This window comes from Heptranchias perlo, chromosome 6 (assembly GCF_035084215.1).
Source record: "Heptranchias perlo isolate sHepPer1 chromosome 6, sHepPer1.hap1, whole genome shotgun sequence".
Lineage (NCBI taxonomy): Eukaryota > Metazoa > Chordata > Chondrichthyes > Hexanchiformes > Hexanchidae > Heptranchias > Heptranchias perlo.
Genome location: NC_090330.1, coordinates 3287267 through 3302059, shown reverse-complemented (window position 1 = coordinate 3302059; position 14793 = coordinate 3287267). Strand labels below are relative to the sequence as shown.

The 14793-nt window shown below is 54.8% G+C and overlaps 1 protein-coding gene across 2 annotated transcripts in view; it reads right to left on the bottom strand.

Moving 5' to 3' along the window:
* LOC137322682 (cGMP-dependent 3',5'-cyclic phosphodiesterase) overlaps window positions 1–14793 on the bottom strand; it is a 275396-nt gene that overhangs the window by 15056 nt on the left and 245547 nt on the right. For both annotated transcript variants that reach the window (XM_067985615.1, XM_067985616.1), the window contains exons 23-27: window positions 13494–13581; window positions 10813–10860; window positions 8766–8840; window positions 4806–4905; window positions 1294–1403 (exon numbers count right to left, since the gene is read on the bottom strand). In XM_067985615.1, the coding sequence (XP_067841716.1) occupies window positions 1294–1403; window positions 4806–4905; window positions 8766–8840; window positions 10813–10860; window positions 13494–13581 (421 nt within the window). The remainder of the gene's footprint in view (window positions 1–1293; window positions 1404–4805; window positions 4906–8765; window positions 8841–10812; window positions 10861–13493; window positions 13582–14793) is intronic.

Below are 14793 nucleotides of genomic sequence, written 5' to 3'. Positions count from 1 at the left end.
GCATTGGAATAGTCGAGTCTAGAGGGATGGATGAGGGTTTCAGCAGCTGATGAGCTGAGGCGGGGCGGAGACGGGCGATGTTACGGAGGTGGAAGTAGGCGGTCTTGGTGATGGAGCGGATATGGGGTCAGAAGCTCATCTCAGGGTCAAATAGGACGCCAGAGTTGTGAACGGTCTGGTTCGGCCTCAGTCAGTGGCCGGGGAGAGGGGTGGAGTCGGGGGGTGAGGGAACGGAGTTTGTGACGGGGACTGAAGACAATGGCTTCGGTCTTCCCGATATTTTAGTTGGAGAAAATTTCTGCTCATCCAGTACTGGATGTCAGACAAGCAGTGTGACAGATCAGAGGCAGTGGGGTCACTGGATGGCATTCAGAGGCGGGACCCTCGGACTGACCTTCCTGCTCCAGAGGCAAAGTCCAACTCTCGCACCCTCATTGCCACTTTGCCTCAGACCAGCTAAGTCAGCGCACCAAACACAGGCCCTTCCTTGCCTGTGTGACTCAATGACGCACCATCCAGTACATTTCCACCTTGACCCCCTCCCAAGGGCTCTCCAATCACACTTTTACTGAGACCTTGGTCAACTGTGACGCCTTGAGGTCAAGCAAGCGGGGTTCAGGAATGATCTCGGCGTCCCTTTCTCTTACGGCCCACGTTCTCTGTGCCTCGTTTCCCCAAAGGTACTCTCCTTCATGTGCGAGCCTCGATGGCAAGCTATCCCATCTCGAGCGGAGGGAACATCACAGCCAACTCCTTGCCGGAAGCCCAAACACGGACACTTTCCGACTGAGGTCGCTGGGTGGGGGGGTGGGGGGCGTAGAAGGAGCCCTGGCTGGTCTGTTGATATGTTTATTCTCCATTGAGGGATTGTTTTCAAATGCCTCCACGGCCTCTCCCCCTCCCTGTCTCTGTCACCTCCTCCAGCCCTCCGAGATCCCTGCGCCCCTCCAATTCTGGCCTCATGCGCATCCCCGATTTTCATCGCTCCACCATTGGCGGCCGTGCCTTCAGCTGCCTCGGCCCTAAGCTCTGGAATTCCCTCCCTAAACCTCTCCGCCTCTCTCTCCTCCTTTAAGACGCTCCTTAAAACCTACCTCTTTGACCAAGCTTTTGGTCACCTGTCCTAATATCTCCTTATGTGGCTCGGTGTCAAATTTTGTTTGATAATCGCTCCTGTGAAGCCCCTCGGGACGTTTTACTACGTTAAAGGCGCTATATAAATGCAGGTTGTTGTTGCGTTTGTTGAATGAGGTCCTGCCCCATTGTGTTTCCCCACCCCCCTCCCCCTCTTACCGCTATCTTTGTCGTAGTCTTCCATCCTTTGGTCTGGTCATTGAGGTCGCAGGTGGTCATCAGCAGGCACATCAGCAGCGTGTGATGGGCAAGGTTTTCTTTGTCGTAAGCTGTCGTGAGATAAAACAGGTCAATAGGACACGGCAGCAAAGCATTCATCTTCAAGGAGGCGGGGGGAACGTCTCCGTTCGTTACGCACCAGCGGGGCTTGGGTTCAAATCTAGCCTGAGCTGATTGGATGAAAGATCCCTCCCGCCCACCCCGGGCCGCCAAAGTCCAGCAGCTGCAAGCAAAGAAAAAAACTTGCATTTATATAGCACCTTTCAGGGCCTTGGGATGTCCCAAAGCGCTTTATAGTCAATGAAGTACTTTTGAAGTGTACTCACTGCTGTAATGTAGGGAGACGCGGCAGCCAATTTGTGCACAGTAAGATCCCACAAACAGCAATGTGATGATGACCAGATAATCTGTTTTTTTTCGTGATGTTGTTGAAGGGATGAATATTGGCCCCAGGACGCCGGGGAGAACTCCCCCCTGCTCTTCTTCCGATAGTGGCCGTGGGATCTTTCACGTCCACCTGAAAGGCGGCATCTCCAACAGTGCAGCACTCCCTCAGCACTGCACTGGGAGAGTCACAGCCTGGATTATGTGCTCAAATCCCTGGATTGGGACTTGAACCCACGACCTTCTGACTCAGAGGTGAGAGTGCACGGCCCACTGAGCCCCGGCTGACACAGCAACATCAACTTGCATTTATATAGCGCCTTTAACGTAGTAAAATATCCCAGGGAGCTTCACAGGAGTGCTTTCAAATAAAATTTGACACCGAGCCACATAAGGAGATATTAGGACAGGTGACCAAAAGCTTGGGCAAAGAGGTAGGTTTTAAGGAGCGTCTTAAAGGAGGAGAGAGAGAGGCGGAGAGGTTTAGGGAGGGAATTCCAGAGCTTAGGGCCGAGGCAGCTGAAGGCACGGCCGCCAATGGTGGAGCGATTAAAATCGGGGATGCGCAAGAGGCCAGAATTGGAGGAGCGCAGAGATCTCGGAGGATTGTAGGGCTGGAGGAGGTTTCAGAGACTGGGAGGGGGCGAGGCCATGGAGGGATTTGAACACGAGGATGTAAAGCTGTGGTTAGACCCCATTTAAAGCACTGCGTTCAGTTCTGGGCCCCACACCTCGGGAAGGATACAATGGCCCTTGGAGGGGGTGCAGCGCAGATTCACCAGAATGATACCGGGGCTAAAAGGGTTAAATTATGAGGACAGGTTGCAGAGACTCGGCTTGTGTTCCCTCGAGTATCGAAGATTAAGGGGTGATCTAATCGAGGTGTTTAAGATGATTAAAGGATTTGATCGGGTCGATAGAGAGAAACTATTTCCTCTGGTGGGGGGAGTCCAGAACAAGGGGGCAGAACCTTAAAATTAGAGCTCGGCCGTTCAGGGGTGATGTCAGGAAGCACTTCTTCACACAAAGGGGAGTGGGAATCTGGAACTCTCTCCCCCAAAAGGCTGTTGAGGCTGGGGGTCAGTTGAAAATTTCAAAACTGAGATTGATGGATTTTTGTTGGGTGAGGGTATTAATGGATATGAAACCAAAGAGGGTAAATGGAGTTAAGATACAGATCAGATGTGATCTAATCGGATGGCGGAACAGGCTCGAGGGGCTCAATGGCCTGCTCCTATTCCTATGTTACATAGAATTACATAGAATGTACAGCACAGAAACAGGACACTCGGCCCAACAGGTCTATGCTGGTGTTTATGCTCCACACGAGCCTCCTCCCTCCCTACTTCATCTCACCCTATCAGCATATCCTTCTACTCCTTTCCCCCTCATGTGTTTATCGAGCTTCCCCTTAAATGTATCTACACTATTCACCTCAACTACTCCTTGTGGGAGTGAGTTCCACATTCTCACCACTCTCTGGGTAAAGAAGTTTCTCCTGAATTCCCGATTGGATTTATTAGTCACTATCTTATATTTATGGCCTCAAGTTCTGGTCTCCCCCACAAGTGGAAACATCTTCTCAATGACTACCCTATCGAACCCCTTCATAATCTTAAAGATACGTTCCCTGATTTCGGGGACACTGCCCCAGACTCACCATGGCCTTCTGCATGGTGGTCCCAAGAAACGGTGGTGACAGGGGAGGACGGGAGAGAGATGTGGGCCAAGGAGCTGAGCCAACTCCCCTCCTCCCTCCACCCACCACCCCACCCATCCCACCGGCATTGGCATTTGGTAGTTGAGGAAGGGGAGGGAGGCCCTGGTGGAGACGGAGGCAGAAGAGAAATTGAGGTTGGGGCTGTGAGATGGTGATAGGCCTCACCGTGGAATTTTGCCTCAATCTCTGGGCGTTATCCCACCCCATTCCGGGCGGGATTGCATTGCGAGAATCCGGCCTGCAATCTCACTCAGAGAAGCTGGTCTGGAGTAAGGTGGGGGAGGGTGGTCACTTTTCTGAGGGTGGGACTGAGGCACATTGCTAGCGCAGTGTAGAGGGAGCTTTACTCTGTATCTAACCCGTGCTGTACCTGCCCTGGGAGTGTTTGATGGGACAGTGTAGAGGGAGCTTTACTCTGTATCTAACCCTGTACCTGCCCTGGGAGTGTTTGATGGGACAGTGTAGAGGGAGCTTTACTCTGTATCTAACCCTGTACCTGCCCCGGGAGTGTTTGACGGGACAGTGTTTGTTTTTAGTTATCTCTGCCTGCTCACTTATTATTACTAAGCATCAATTTCTCCTCTGTGAAGTGCAATGAGATAGTTACTACATTAAAGGTGTCATATAAATACAGTTATTATTGGTCAAACTTTGACAAAATGATTCCATTTTCCCTTTGACTGGGTCATTCTTTGTATACATGGAAATACACAGAAGTTCTGATATGGGAGCAGGCCTAACCAATCCCTGTCGGAGTTTATGTTTCACGCGAGCAAATACAGCTAATCACCCTGTTCCCAAGTCCCTTCAAACCCTTTTCCTCCATCAACCCATACAATCTAATCATAGAATCCTACAGCACAGATGGAGGCCATTCGGCCCATCGTGCTTCTGCCGGCTCTTTGAAAGAGCTGTCCGACTAGTCCCACTCGCGCCCCCCCCCCACCCCTGCTCTTTCCCCGTGGTCCTGCACAACACAAAATGCATCTCCTCCTTGCGTCTGAAGCTCCCTCTGCTGCTCGACGGGTTGGAGCAAGAAAGAAACAAACACCTTCACCAAGTGGACTAGGGGGAAATGAGCACGTCTGCCTCTTCTACATCAGGCCGCACCGTGCCAGGCGGGAGGGAATCGTTCCCTTTTACCCGCCGTGTGCTGTACGTGCACAGGAGCCGACACTGAGACACACACGCGCGGGCCGTCCAGTCCCAGACGGGAGCGAAGGACGGACCAGACTGAAAAGATTACTGGACCTGCAGACTGGGCGGGAGTCTGGACTGTTCACAGCCTGTCTCTCCCTGTGTCACTCCCTGTACCCGAGGGTTCTGCTTACAATAGCAAGCTCTGTACCTTTAACCATTGCCTGCAGTTCTGGAAAGATCCGTAGGTGGTGAGCCACGTCAGTTGCCAGGATACTATCTCGCACCATGTCCAACATTCTCTGGTAATCCTGCAGGGTGGAACAGATGAGACGTGAATTCACCATCGGAGTGGGAACCGAGGATATTTCACCAGATCCCCCGCTCCAGTGTTATTCCCTTTTCTCAATGTGCCGATGGGTGTTGGGAATCACCCAGTGCCCAACACATGGCACCATGTCTCCCGACTGAGTGTGGGCCAGGTATTGAGGGCAATATCACCAATTATTACCCCATCCGCAGGCAATATCCTTCCTGCAATGACAGTGAGGTAGGATTGGCACCGGGATATGGGGGAGACCGGGGTACGGGGGGAGACCGGGCAATGGGGGAGACGGGGGTACGGGGGAGACCGGGGTACGGGGGAGACTGGGATACGGGGGGAGACAGGGGTACGGGGGAGACCGGGGTACGGGGGAGACCGGGGTACGGGGGAGACCGGGATACGGGGGAGACCGGGCAATGGGGGAGACCGGGGTACGGGGGACACCGGGGTACGGGGGACACCGGGGTACGGGGGACACCGGGGTATGGGGGACACAGGGGTACGGGGGACACCAGGGTACGGGGGAGACCGGGGTACGGGGGAGACTGGGCAATGGGGGAGACTGGGCAATGGGGGAGACCGGGGTATGGGGGAGACCAGGGTACGGGGGAGACCGGGGTACGGGGGAGACTGGGCAATGGGGGAGACTGGGGTATGGGGGAGACCAGGGTATGGGGGTCACTGGGGTACGGAGGAGACTGGGGTACGGGGGAGAACGGGGTACGGGGGGAGACCGGGGTACGGGGGAGACCGGGGTACGGGGGAGACCGGGGTACGGGGGAGACCGGGCAATGGGGGAGACCGGGGTATGGGGGAGACCAGGGTATGGGGGAGACCGGGATACGGGGGAGACTGGGCAATGGGGGAGACTGGGGTATGGGGGAGACCGGGTACGGGGGTCACTGGGGTACGGAGGAGACTGGGTACGGGGGAGACCGGGGTACGGGGGGAGACCGGGGTACGGGGGAAAGTGGGCTGGGATTGGCACTGGACTAGGAGGGACAGTGGACTGGGATTGGCACTGGACTAGGAGGGACAGTGGGCTGGGAATGGCACTGGACTAGGAGGGACAGTGGGCTGGGAATGGCACTGGACTAGGAGGGACAGTGGACTGGGATTGGCACTGGGCTAGGAGGGACAGTGGACTGGGATTGGCACTGGGCTGGGAGGGACAGTGGGCTGGGATTGGCACTGGGCTAGGAGGGACAATGGACTGGGAGGGACAGTGGGCTGGGAGGGACAGTGGGCTGGGAGGGACAGTGGGCTGGGAGGGACAGTGGGCTGGGAGGGACAGTGGGCTGGGAGGGACAGTGGGCTGGGAGGGACAGTGGGCTGGGAGGGACAGTGGGCTGGGAGGGACAGTGGGCTGGGAGGGATCGCCCGTTAGGAGGGACAGTTGATTCGGAATATTAAACATTGTTCTCATAACATGCAACAGTCCGACATCATTGTTATATTTAGTTATTCAGTGATCTGGAGAGAAGATCTGTGTTCTGTATGTGGTGAAATCAGAAATACAAACGGAACATATAAACCACACAGAGAGGAATCTGCCCCTCTCCCAAAGCACCTCGATGCTGGTCTTGGCCAGTGGGTGGCAGTGTTTCACCATCCACAAACACCGGGTCTGAGAGAGAGAGAGAAAGAGAGAGAGAGAGGGAGAGGGAGAGAGAGAGAGAGAGAATGAGAGGGAGAGAGAGAGAGGGAGAGGGAGAGAGGGAGAGAGAGAGAGAGAGAGAGAGAGAATGAGAGGGAGAGAGAGAGAGGGAGAGAGAGAGAGAATGAGAGGGAGAGAGGGAGAGGGAGAGAGAGAGAGAGAATGAGAGGGAGAGAGGGAGAGGGAGAGAGAGGGAGAGAGAGAGAGAGAGAGAGAGAGAATGAGAGGGAGAGAGAGAGAGAGAGGGAGAATGAGAGGGAGAGAGAGGAGAGAGAATGAGAGGGAGAGAGAGAGAGAGAATGAGAGAGAGAGAGAATGAGAGGGAGAGAGAGAGAGAATGAGAGAGAGAATGAGAGGGAGAGAGAGAGAGAGAGAGAGGGAATGAGAGGGAGAGAGGGAATGAGAGGGAGAGAGAGAGAGAATGAGAGAGGGAATGAGAGGGAGAGAGAGAGAGAATGAGAGAGGAATGAGAGGGAGAGAGAGAGGGAGAGAGAGAGAGAGAGAGAGAGAGAATGAGAGGGAGAGAGAGAGAGAGAATGAGAGGGAGAGGGAGAGAGGGAATGAGAGGGAGAGAGAGGGAGAGAGAGAGAGAGAGAGAGAATGAGAGAGAGAATGAGAGGGAGAGAGAGAGAGGGAATGAGAGGGAGAGAGAGGGAGAGAGAGAGAGAGAGAATGAGAGAGAGAATGAGAGAGAGAGAGAGAGAGAGAAAGAGAGGGAGAGGGAGAGAGAGAGGGAGAGAGAGAATGAGAGGGAGAGAGAGAGGGAGAGAGAGAATGAGAGGGAGAGAGGGAGGGAGAGAGAGAGAATGAGAGAGAGAATGAGAATGAGAGAGAGAATGAGAGGGAGAGAGAGAGAGAGAAGTGAGAGTGTGGGAGAGTGTGAGAGAGAGAGAGGGTGCGAGAGTCAGAGAGAGAGAAAAAAAGCGACAGTGAAAGAGTAAGAGAGAGTGCAAGAGAACGAGTGAGAGAGTGAGAGTGAGTGAGAGAGAAGGGTGTGAGAGAGAGGAGAGAGAGAGAGGGAGAGGTGAGAGAGAGAGAAGGTGTGAGAGAGTGGGAGAGAGAGAGGGAGAGAGTGAGAGAGAGAGTTTGCCACATTAACACACGCCAGCTTCGATGGTAGGACGTGCGAGAACACGGTGAAATCGTCTCGGGTCGGCAACGCAGAACGGGCTCACAGCGAATCGACAGAAAGAAACAATCGGAACGAGTGTAAATCCCATCCTCCCCCACCATCCATGGCCAGCGAGCGTTACAGCACCCCCAACCCCTCCCCACATCCCCCCCACACCCCCAACCCCTCCCCACATCCCCCCCACACCCCCAACCCCTCCCCCACATCCCCCCACACCCCCCAACCCCTCCCCCACATCCCCCCCACACCCCCAACCCCTCCCCACATCCCCCCACACCCCCAACCCCTCCCCACATCCCCCCCACTCCCCCAACCCCTCCCCACTTCTCCCCACACCCCCAACCCCTCCCCACATCCCCCCCACACCCCAACCCCTCCCCACATCCCCCCACTCCCCCAACCCCTCCCACATCCCCCCCACTCCCCCAACCCCTCCCCACATCCCCCCCACACCCCCAACCCCTCCCCACATCCCCCCACACCCCCCAACCCCTCCCCACATCCCCCCACACCCCCAACCCCTCCCCACATCCCCCCACACCCCCAACCCCTCCCCACATCCCCCCCACTCCCCCAACCCCTCCCCACTTCTCCCCACACCCCCAACCCCTCCCCACATCCCCCCCACACCCCCAACCCCTCCCACATCCCCCCACTCCCCCAACCCCTCCCCACATCCCCCCCACTCCCCCAACCCCTCCCCACATCCCCCCCACACCCCCAACCCCTCCCCACATCCCCCCACACCCCCAACCCCTCCCCACATCCCCCACACCCCCAACCCCTCCCCACATCCCCACCACACCCACCCCACCCCTCCCACATCCCCCCCCACTCCCCCAACCCCTCCCACCCCCCACATCCCCCCACACCCCACCCTCCCCACATCCCCCCACACCCCCAACCCCTCCCACATCCCCCCACACCCCCAACCCCTCCCCACATCCCCCCCACACCCCCAACCCCTCCCCACATCCCCCCACGCCCCTCTCCCCTCCCCACGCCCCCTCCCCACGCCCTCTCCCCACCCCCCTCCCCCTCCCCCCGCCCCCCTCACCTTCCGAGAGAACTGATCGAAGATGTTGCATCCCTCCGAGTTCAGGATGGCGATGGTCTGCGCAAAATGGTGCCGCTGGGAGGAGGGGCCGGGGGGAGGGGAAGGAGACAACAAAGAACCTGTAAGAGATTGGTTTCATCCTCGCGTTCAGATCCTCCCAGGGCCTCATCCCTCCCCAAACCCTGTAACCTCCCCCGGCCCCCCTGCCCCGTCCTCTGACTCTGGCCTCTTGGCGCATCCCCCACGCTCCTCTGCCCTTTTCAGCCGTCCTGGGCCCCCCACCGAGGCCCCCCTGGAATTCCCTCCCTAAACTTCTCTTGCCCCTTGAACGTGGCGACGTTTAGGAACGAGAGGAGGCCATTCGGCCCCACTCGGGCCTGCTCCGCCATCCTAGCAGACCATGGCTGACCTGTTCCTCACCTCCATTTACCCCCCTTTGCTCCCTATCCCTCGATACCCAACAAAAAAAAAAATCTAACGATCTCAGTCGTGAAAGCCCCAACTGACCCCCCAGCGTCCACAGCCTTTTGGGGGGAGAGAGAGAGTTCCAGATTTCCACTCCCCTTTGTGTGAAAAAGTGCTCCCCACCTCCTGATTTTGGTTGCCCCCCCCCACCAACCCCCCCCCCAATCCCCACATCTCTCCTCCTTTGGCTCCGTGGCCCCGTCTGTTCTTTTTCCCCTTCTTTGAAACACCTTGGGACTTTTTTCTCTCAACGCTAAATGAATGCAAGTAGTCGTCCCTGTTGTTTGCGCTGACTGAAGTTGAGGGGCCGGCGGCGCTCGGACGCCACAAACGCCGCCCTGTCTCGCCCGCCGCCATGAAACTCCCGTTGCAGCTCAGGTTGCCGCCTGCCTGGGTTCTGGACTCGAGAGAGAGCGAGAGAGAGACGGCCGGAAATTTCCGTCCATTAAAAAAAAAAGAACAAACCCCACACTTCTGACACGTCTCGCAGTTGATTCTTTTTTCTTTGAGGGCGGGGGGGGGGGGGGGGGGGGCAGGCCGTTCGGTCCCGTCTATCCCAAACCCTCCGGAGAAAGACCTGCGCTTCCGCAGTCGCTGCCTTCGCCCGCCTCGGGAATGACTCCAGAGTTTTTGACCCCCCACCTCTCCCCCTGGTCTCCCACCCCGGAAACGTGATCCTTCGTATGACAGGGGTTTCCAATGTCCACTTCCTCAAAGAAAGTCAAGCAGTTTGGGGGTCGGGCCCTTCCAGACCCCGTAGTGGCTGCCACTCACTGCGCCATTTTCACATCGGGGCTCTTCAAATCTGCTTCCCAATGATTTTTTCGTCCATCAAACGTGAGGTTGACGTCCAATCTCGTTGAAACATACAAAAATTCTTACAGGGCTCATCCAAAACCCTGCTCCCCGTATCCTGACTCGCGCCGAGTCCCGTTCACCCATCACCCCCCACTGCGCTCGCTGACCCACATTGGCTCCCGGTCCAGCAATGCCTCGATCTGAAAATTCGCATCTTTGTCTACTCGCCCCCCTCCCTATCTCCGTAACCCCCTCCAGCCCTACAGCCCCTCCGAGATCTCTGCGCTCCTCCAATTCTGGCCTCTTGCGCATCCCCCGATTTCCATCGCTCGGCCATTGGCGGCCGTGCCTTCAGCTGCCCGGGCCCTAAGCTCTGGAATTCCCTCCCTAAACCTCTCCGCCTCTCTCTCCCCCTTTAAGACGCTCCTTAAAACCTACCTCTTTGACCAAGCTTTTGGTCAGCTGTCCTAATATCTCCTTACGTGGCTCGGTGTCAAATTTTGTCTGATTTACGCCCCTGTGAAGCGCCTTGGGACGTTTTACTATGTTAAAGGCGCTATATAAATGCAAGTTGTTGTTGTCGTTCGTAGGACTCAGGTAATGAGCTCCTTTCTCCAAGTGAGCCGTCGAGGAGTCTGCAAAGGATTTAACTGAGTTTGCTCCAACCTTAATGCTGCCCCTCGCCCTGATCCTATCCTACACCCTGTCTCGTTTTTGGACTTGTCAACAGTCGGCAGTCCCAGTTAATGTGACCAGGGATAGAGAGAGGAAATGGTGTCAGTACCTCCATCACCGATCCTTCCGAGCTGTACAACGCAGCCAGCACTGACTTCTGTCGATAGGAGAGGAGATAGAATCGCATCATTAAAGGGGCGGTCTCTTACAGAACTATAGAAATTTCACACACAGAGGGAGGCCATTCAGCCCATCGCACCTGTGCCGGTGCTGATCCCGCATCAAAGCTCTGGGGGGGGGGGGGAACTGGTCTTTGGGCAGAAGCGCAAAACGTTCGATAGCAAATCAGCAGCCCCGTTTTACAGCCCCTCCCAACCTCCTGATTTTCTTCTGCATTAACTTCAACGGATAAACCGGCTGGCCATCCACTAGCGCTCGTTTTGCGCTACTTCCAAATTTCACTCCCCTTTACTCTAATCCCACCTCCCACATTTACGTTGATGCTTTTTCTTCAAGTGTTGGTCTCGCTCCCCGTTAAATGTCGGATTATACTGGCTCCTAATGACCCATTAGGTGCAAAAATGTCCCTCCCTCTTTGTGCTTTTTATCTCTTCCGCTCAATGGTCGGGTAATCCGAGAGAGAGATTGACTGGGCTCATCCTGCCATCATTGGCTGGTCCCGGCCACTCTACTCTCACCACGAGCAGCGTGATTGGCTGCCTGAGTCCCCCAGTCTTAGAAATATCAGAAGTGGAGATCCAAAATTCTGCCAGAATCGTAGAATCTTACAGCACAGGGGGAGGCCATTCGGCCCATCGTGCCTGTGCCGGCTCTTCGAAAAAGTTATCCAATTAGCCCCATTCCCCTGCTCTTCCCCCATAGCCCTGTAAATTTATCCGCTTGCCCATATCCTATCTCATTACCTCTTCTCTTCTCAGCTCATTACCTCCCATCCTCGGTGACCGACATTGGCTCCCGGTTCCCGAACAACTTAAAATTTAAAATTCGCATCCTAGTGCTTAAGATCTCTTCACGGCCTTGTCTTTGGGACCTCCTCTTCACGGCCTTGTCTTTGGGACCTCCTCCAGCCCTACGTTCCCCCCAACTCTCTGCTCCTCTGACTCTTGACTTCTTGTGAAGCCCGTTCCCTTTAGCCACCCTAGACCCCACGCTGTGGGCCTCCTCCTCCACCTCCCGATCCTTTTAAACCCCTCCTTAAAACCCAACTCTTTGACCAAGCTTTTTGGTCACCCCTCCGAGTCTCTCCTTCTTTGGCTCGGTGTCCATCTTTTGTCCGATTCCACCTCCGTGAAGTTTTCCTATGTTAGCAAGGTGCCATATAAATAAATGCAGCTCTCATATGCCTAGACCCCCCCCCTCCAGCCAATGTTGTACGGGCAGATGGACGAACACTCACCTCCACCCACCCTACTGGCCTTAGAGGCTCCCCCTAGCTAGTCTTGGCATTAGCCTGGATTATGTGCTCAAGTCTCTGGATGGGGCTTGAACCCATGACCGTCTGACTCAGAGGCGAGAGTGCTCCCCATTGAGCCACAACCCTGCTACATCGCCCACAACTATCTTGGCATCCATTTTTCTCCTCTGCAAATCTCTTTGGGTGTTTTTGCCATTAACGGTGCTATATAAATGCAACTTGAAAGAAAGGATCTGTGTTTATATCTCACTCATTCCCAACCTCAGCACATCCCAGAACACTTTTACAGCCAATGAAACCCTTTTCTACAGTGTAGTCACTGTTGTGAGATAGGAATTACAGCAGCCAGTTTTGTGCACAGCAAGCTCCCACAAACAGCAACGTGATAAATGACCAGATGACCTGTTCTAGTGATGTTGGTTAAGAGATAAACATTGGCCAGGACACCAGGGAGAACTCACCTGCGCTTCTTTGGATTAGTGGCAGTGGGTCTTTTACGTCCACCTGAGAGGGCAGACGGGGCCTCAGTTATTAACATCTACATCATCTCCCCTCAGTGCTGCACTGATTTTGTGCTCCAGTCTCTGGAGTTGGGTCTTGAACACACGACCATCTGACTCAGAGGCGGGAGGGCGACCCACTGAGCCCGCACACCCTGCTGACACCAATCAGTTGAAAAGGTGAGACTCAGTCAATGGAGATTCGTTGGTCATTTACTGGGCGTGAATGAGACCCAAGCCTAAACATGCCTTGGTCAGGCAGCCCCAGCGAAGGAGGTAACTTGTTTCGGCCGACAGATCATTAGCGGAGATGCAAAAAAAAGGATCACAATCTCAGAGCGAGTGAAAGGCCTAGAAAATCCCAGGGTGACCTCCTTAGTCAAGTGTGAGGCTTGTCTCAGTCGGCAGCTCTCTCGCCTCTAACTCACAAGGCCGTGGGGTCGAGCCCCCACTCCAGGGACTTGAGCTCGTACCCCAGGATGACACTTCAGGGCAGAACTGAGGGAGTGCTGTGCTGTCGGAGGAGCCATCTGACATTAAACTGAGGCCCCGTCTATCAGCTGCGAAGCACTACTGTGAATCTGTAACCGCCATCAAAAGCCAGATCGGCCAGCCGTTCATCTCATTTGTTGTTGGTGGGATCTTGCTGTGCATAAACTGGCTGACTCATTTGCCTTACGGGGAAACACTTGACCGCACTCCATTGGCTCTGAAGCACTTGAGGACGTACCTAGTTGCTATAGAAGTGAAAATTCTTTCTAATTGACCTAGTCACCTGAGAGGGGTCAGGGATGGCTGAAGTTGAAGTGAGTCCCATCCCCAATACCAACGCTGCCCCCAACCCCCAATACTTACTGATGCCACTTGAAATGAGTTGGTGGTCCCTCGATGGTCCAGGTCGTGACACATACATGACACAAACAAAGCGAAGATCTCAAGCTCCCTGAGAACGCAAATAAATACATTAGTGTCATCGTGTGGAGACAACAGACTGCTCCCCCGCCCTCCACCCCGTTAAATGGTTCTCCAAGTGCGCTGTCAGTCTTTCCTATTTGGAGGTGTCGCTGCTGTTGTGTTGTGTTTGAAATTGACACCAGAACAAATTAACCACTCAAAGTTTTTGACTGCATTGCATCAATTCAACAGCTGTTCGAAATGGACCCAGCCCCTTCCCATTCACTCCCACTGTATAGAATCCCAATGGATCAAACCCCTTCCCATTCACTCCCACTGTATAGAATCCCAATGGACCCAACCCCTTCCCATTAACTCCCACTGTATAGAATCCCAATGGACCAAACCCCTTCCCATTCACTCCCACTGTATAGAATCCCAATGGACCGAACCCCTTCCCATTAACTCCCACTGTATAGAATCCCAATGGACCAAACCCCTTCCCATTAACTCCCACTGTATAGAATCCCATTGGACCCAGCCCCTTCCCATTCACTCCCACTGTATAGAATCCCAATGGACCAAACCACTCCCACTGTATAAAATCCCAATGGACACAGCCCCTTCCCATTAATTCCCACTGTATAGAATCCCAATGGATCAAACCCCTTCCCACTCACTCCCACTGTATAGAATCCCAGATGAGGGGTCGGCCATTCAAGACTGAGATGAGGAAAAATTTCTTCACTCAGAGGTTTGTGAATCTTTGGAATTCTCTACCCCAGAGGGCTGTGGATGCTCAGTCGTTGAGTATATTCAAGGCTGAGATCGATAGATTTTTGGACTCTAGGGGAATCATGAGGATATGGGGATCGGGCGGGAAAGTGGAGTTGAGGTCGAAGATCAGCCATGATCTGATTGAATGGCGGAGCAGGCTCGAGGGGCCGTATGGCCGACTCCTGCTCCTATTCCTTATGTTCAAACGTACTCGCCCGATATCCCTCCGTGCGCTATTTGGAGGAAGCCATTAACTCCTTTAGTGTGAACACACTGACTCCTCATAACCCAATCTCCCTGACACATACCCATCGAACCACCAGGGGAAGCCAGACACCGCCTCCTGATTCACCTCACCACCTCTCCTGGCTCTCTCCTCCACTCTAGGCCCTGGGCCTTTACCTGACTGAGAGGAAGCTCCTTGATCTTTCTCCTTCACACCACCCCCACCCCCCCGTCCCTCCTCATCCTCCCTCTCCTGCCA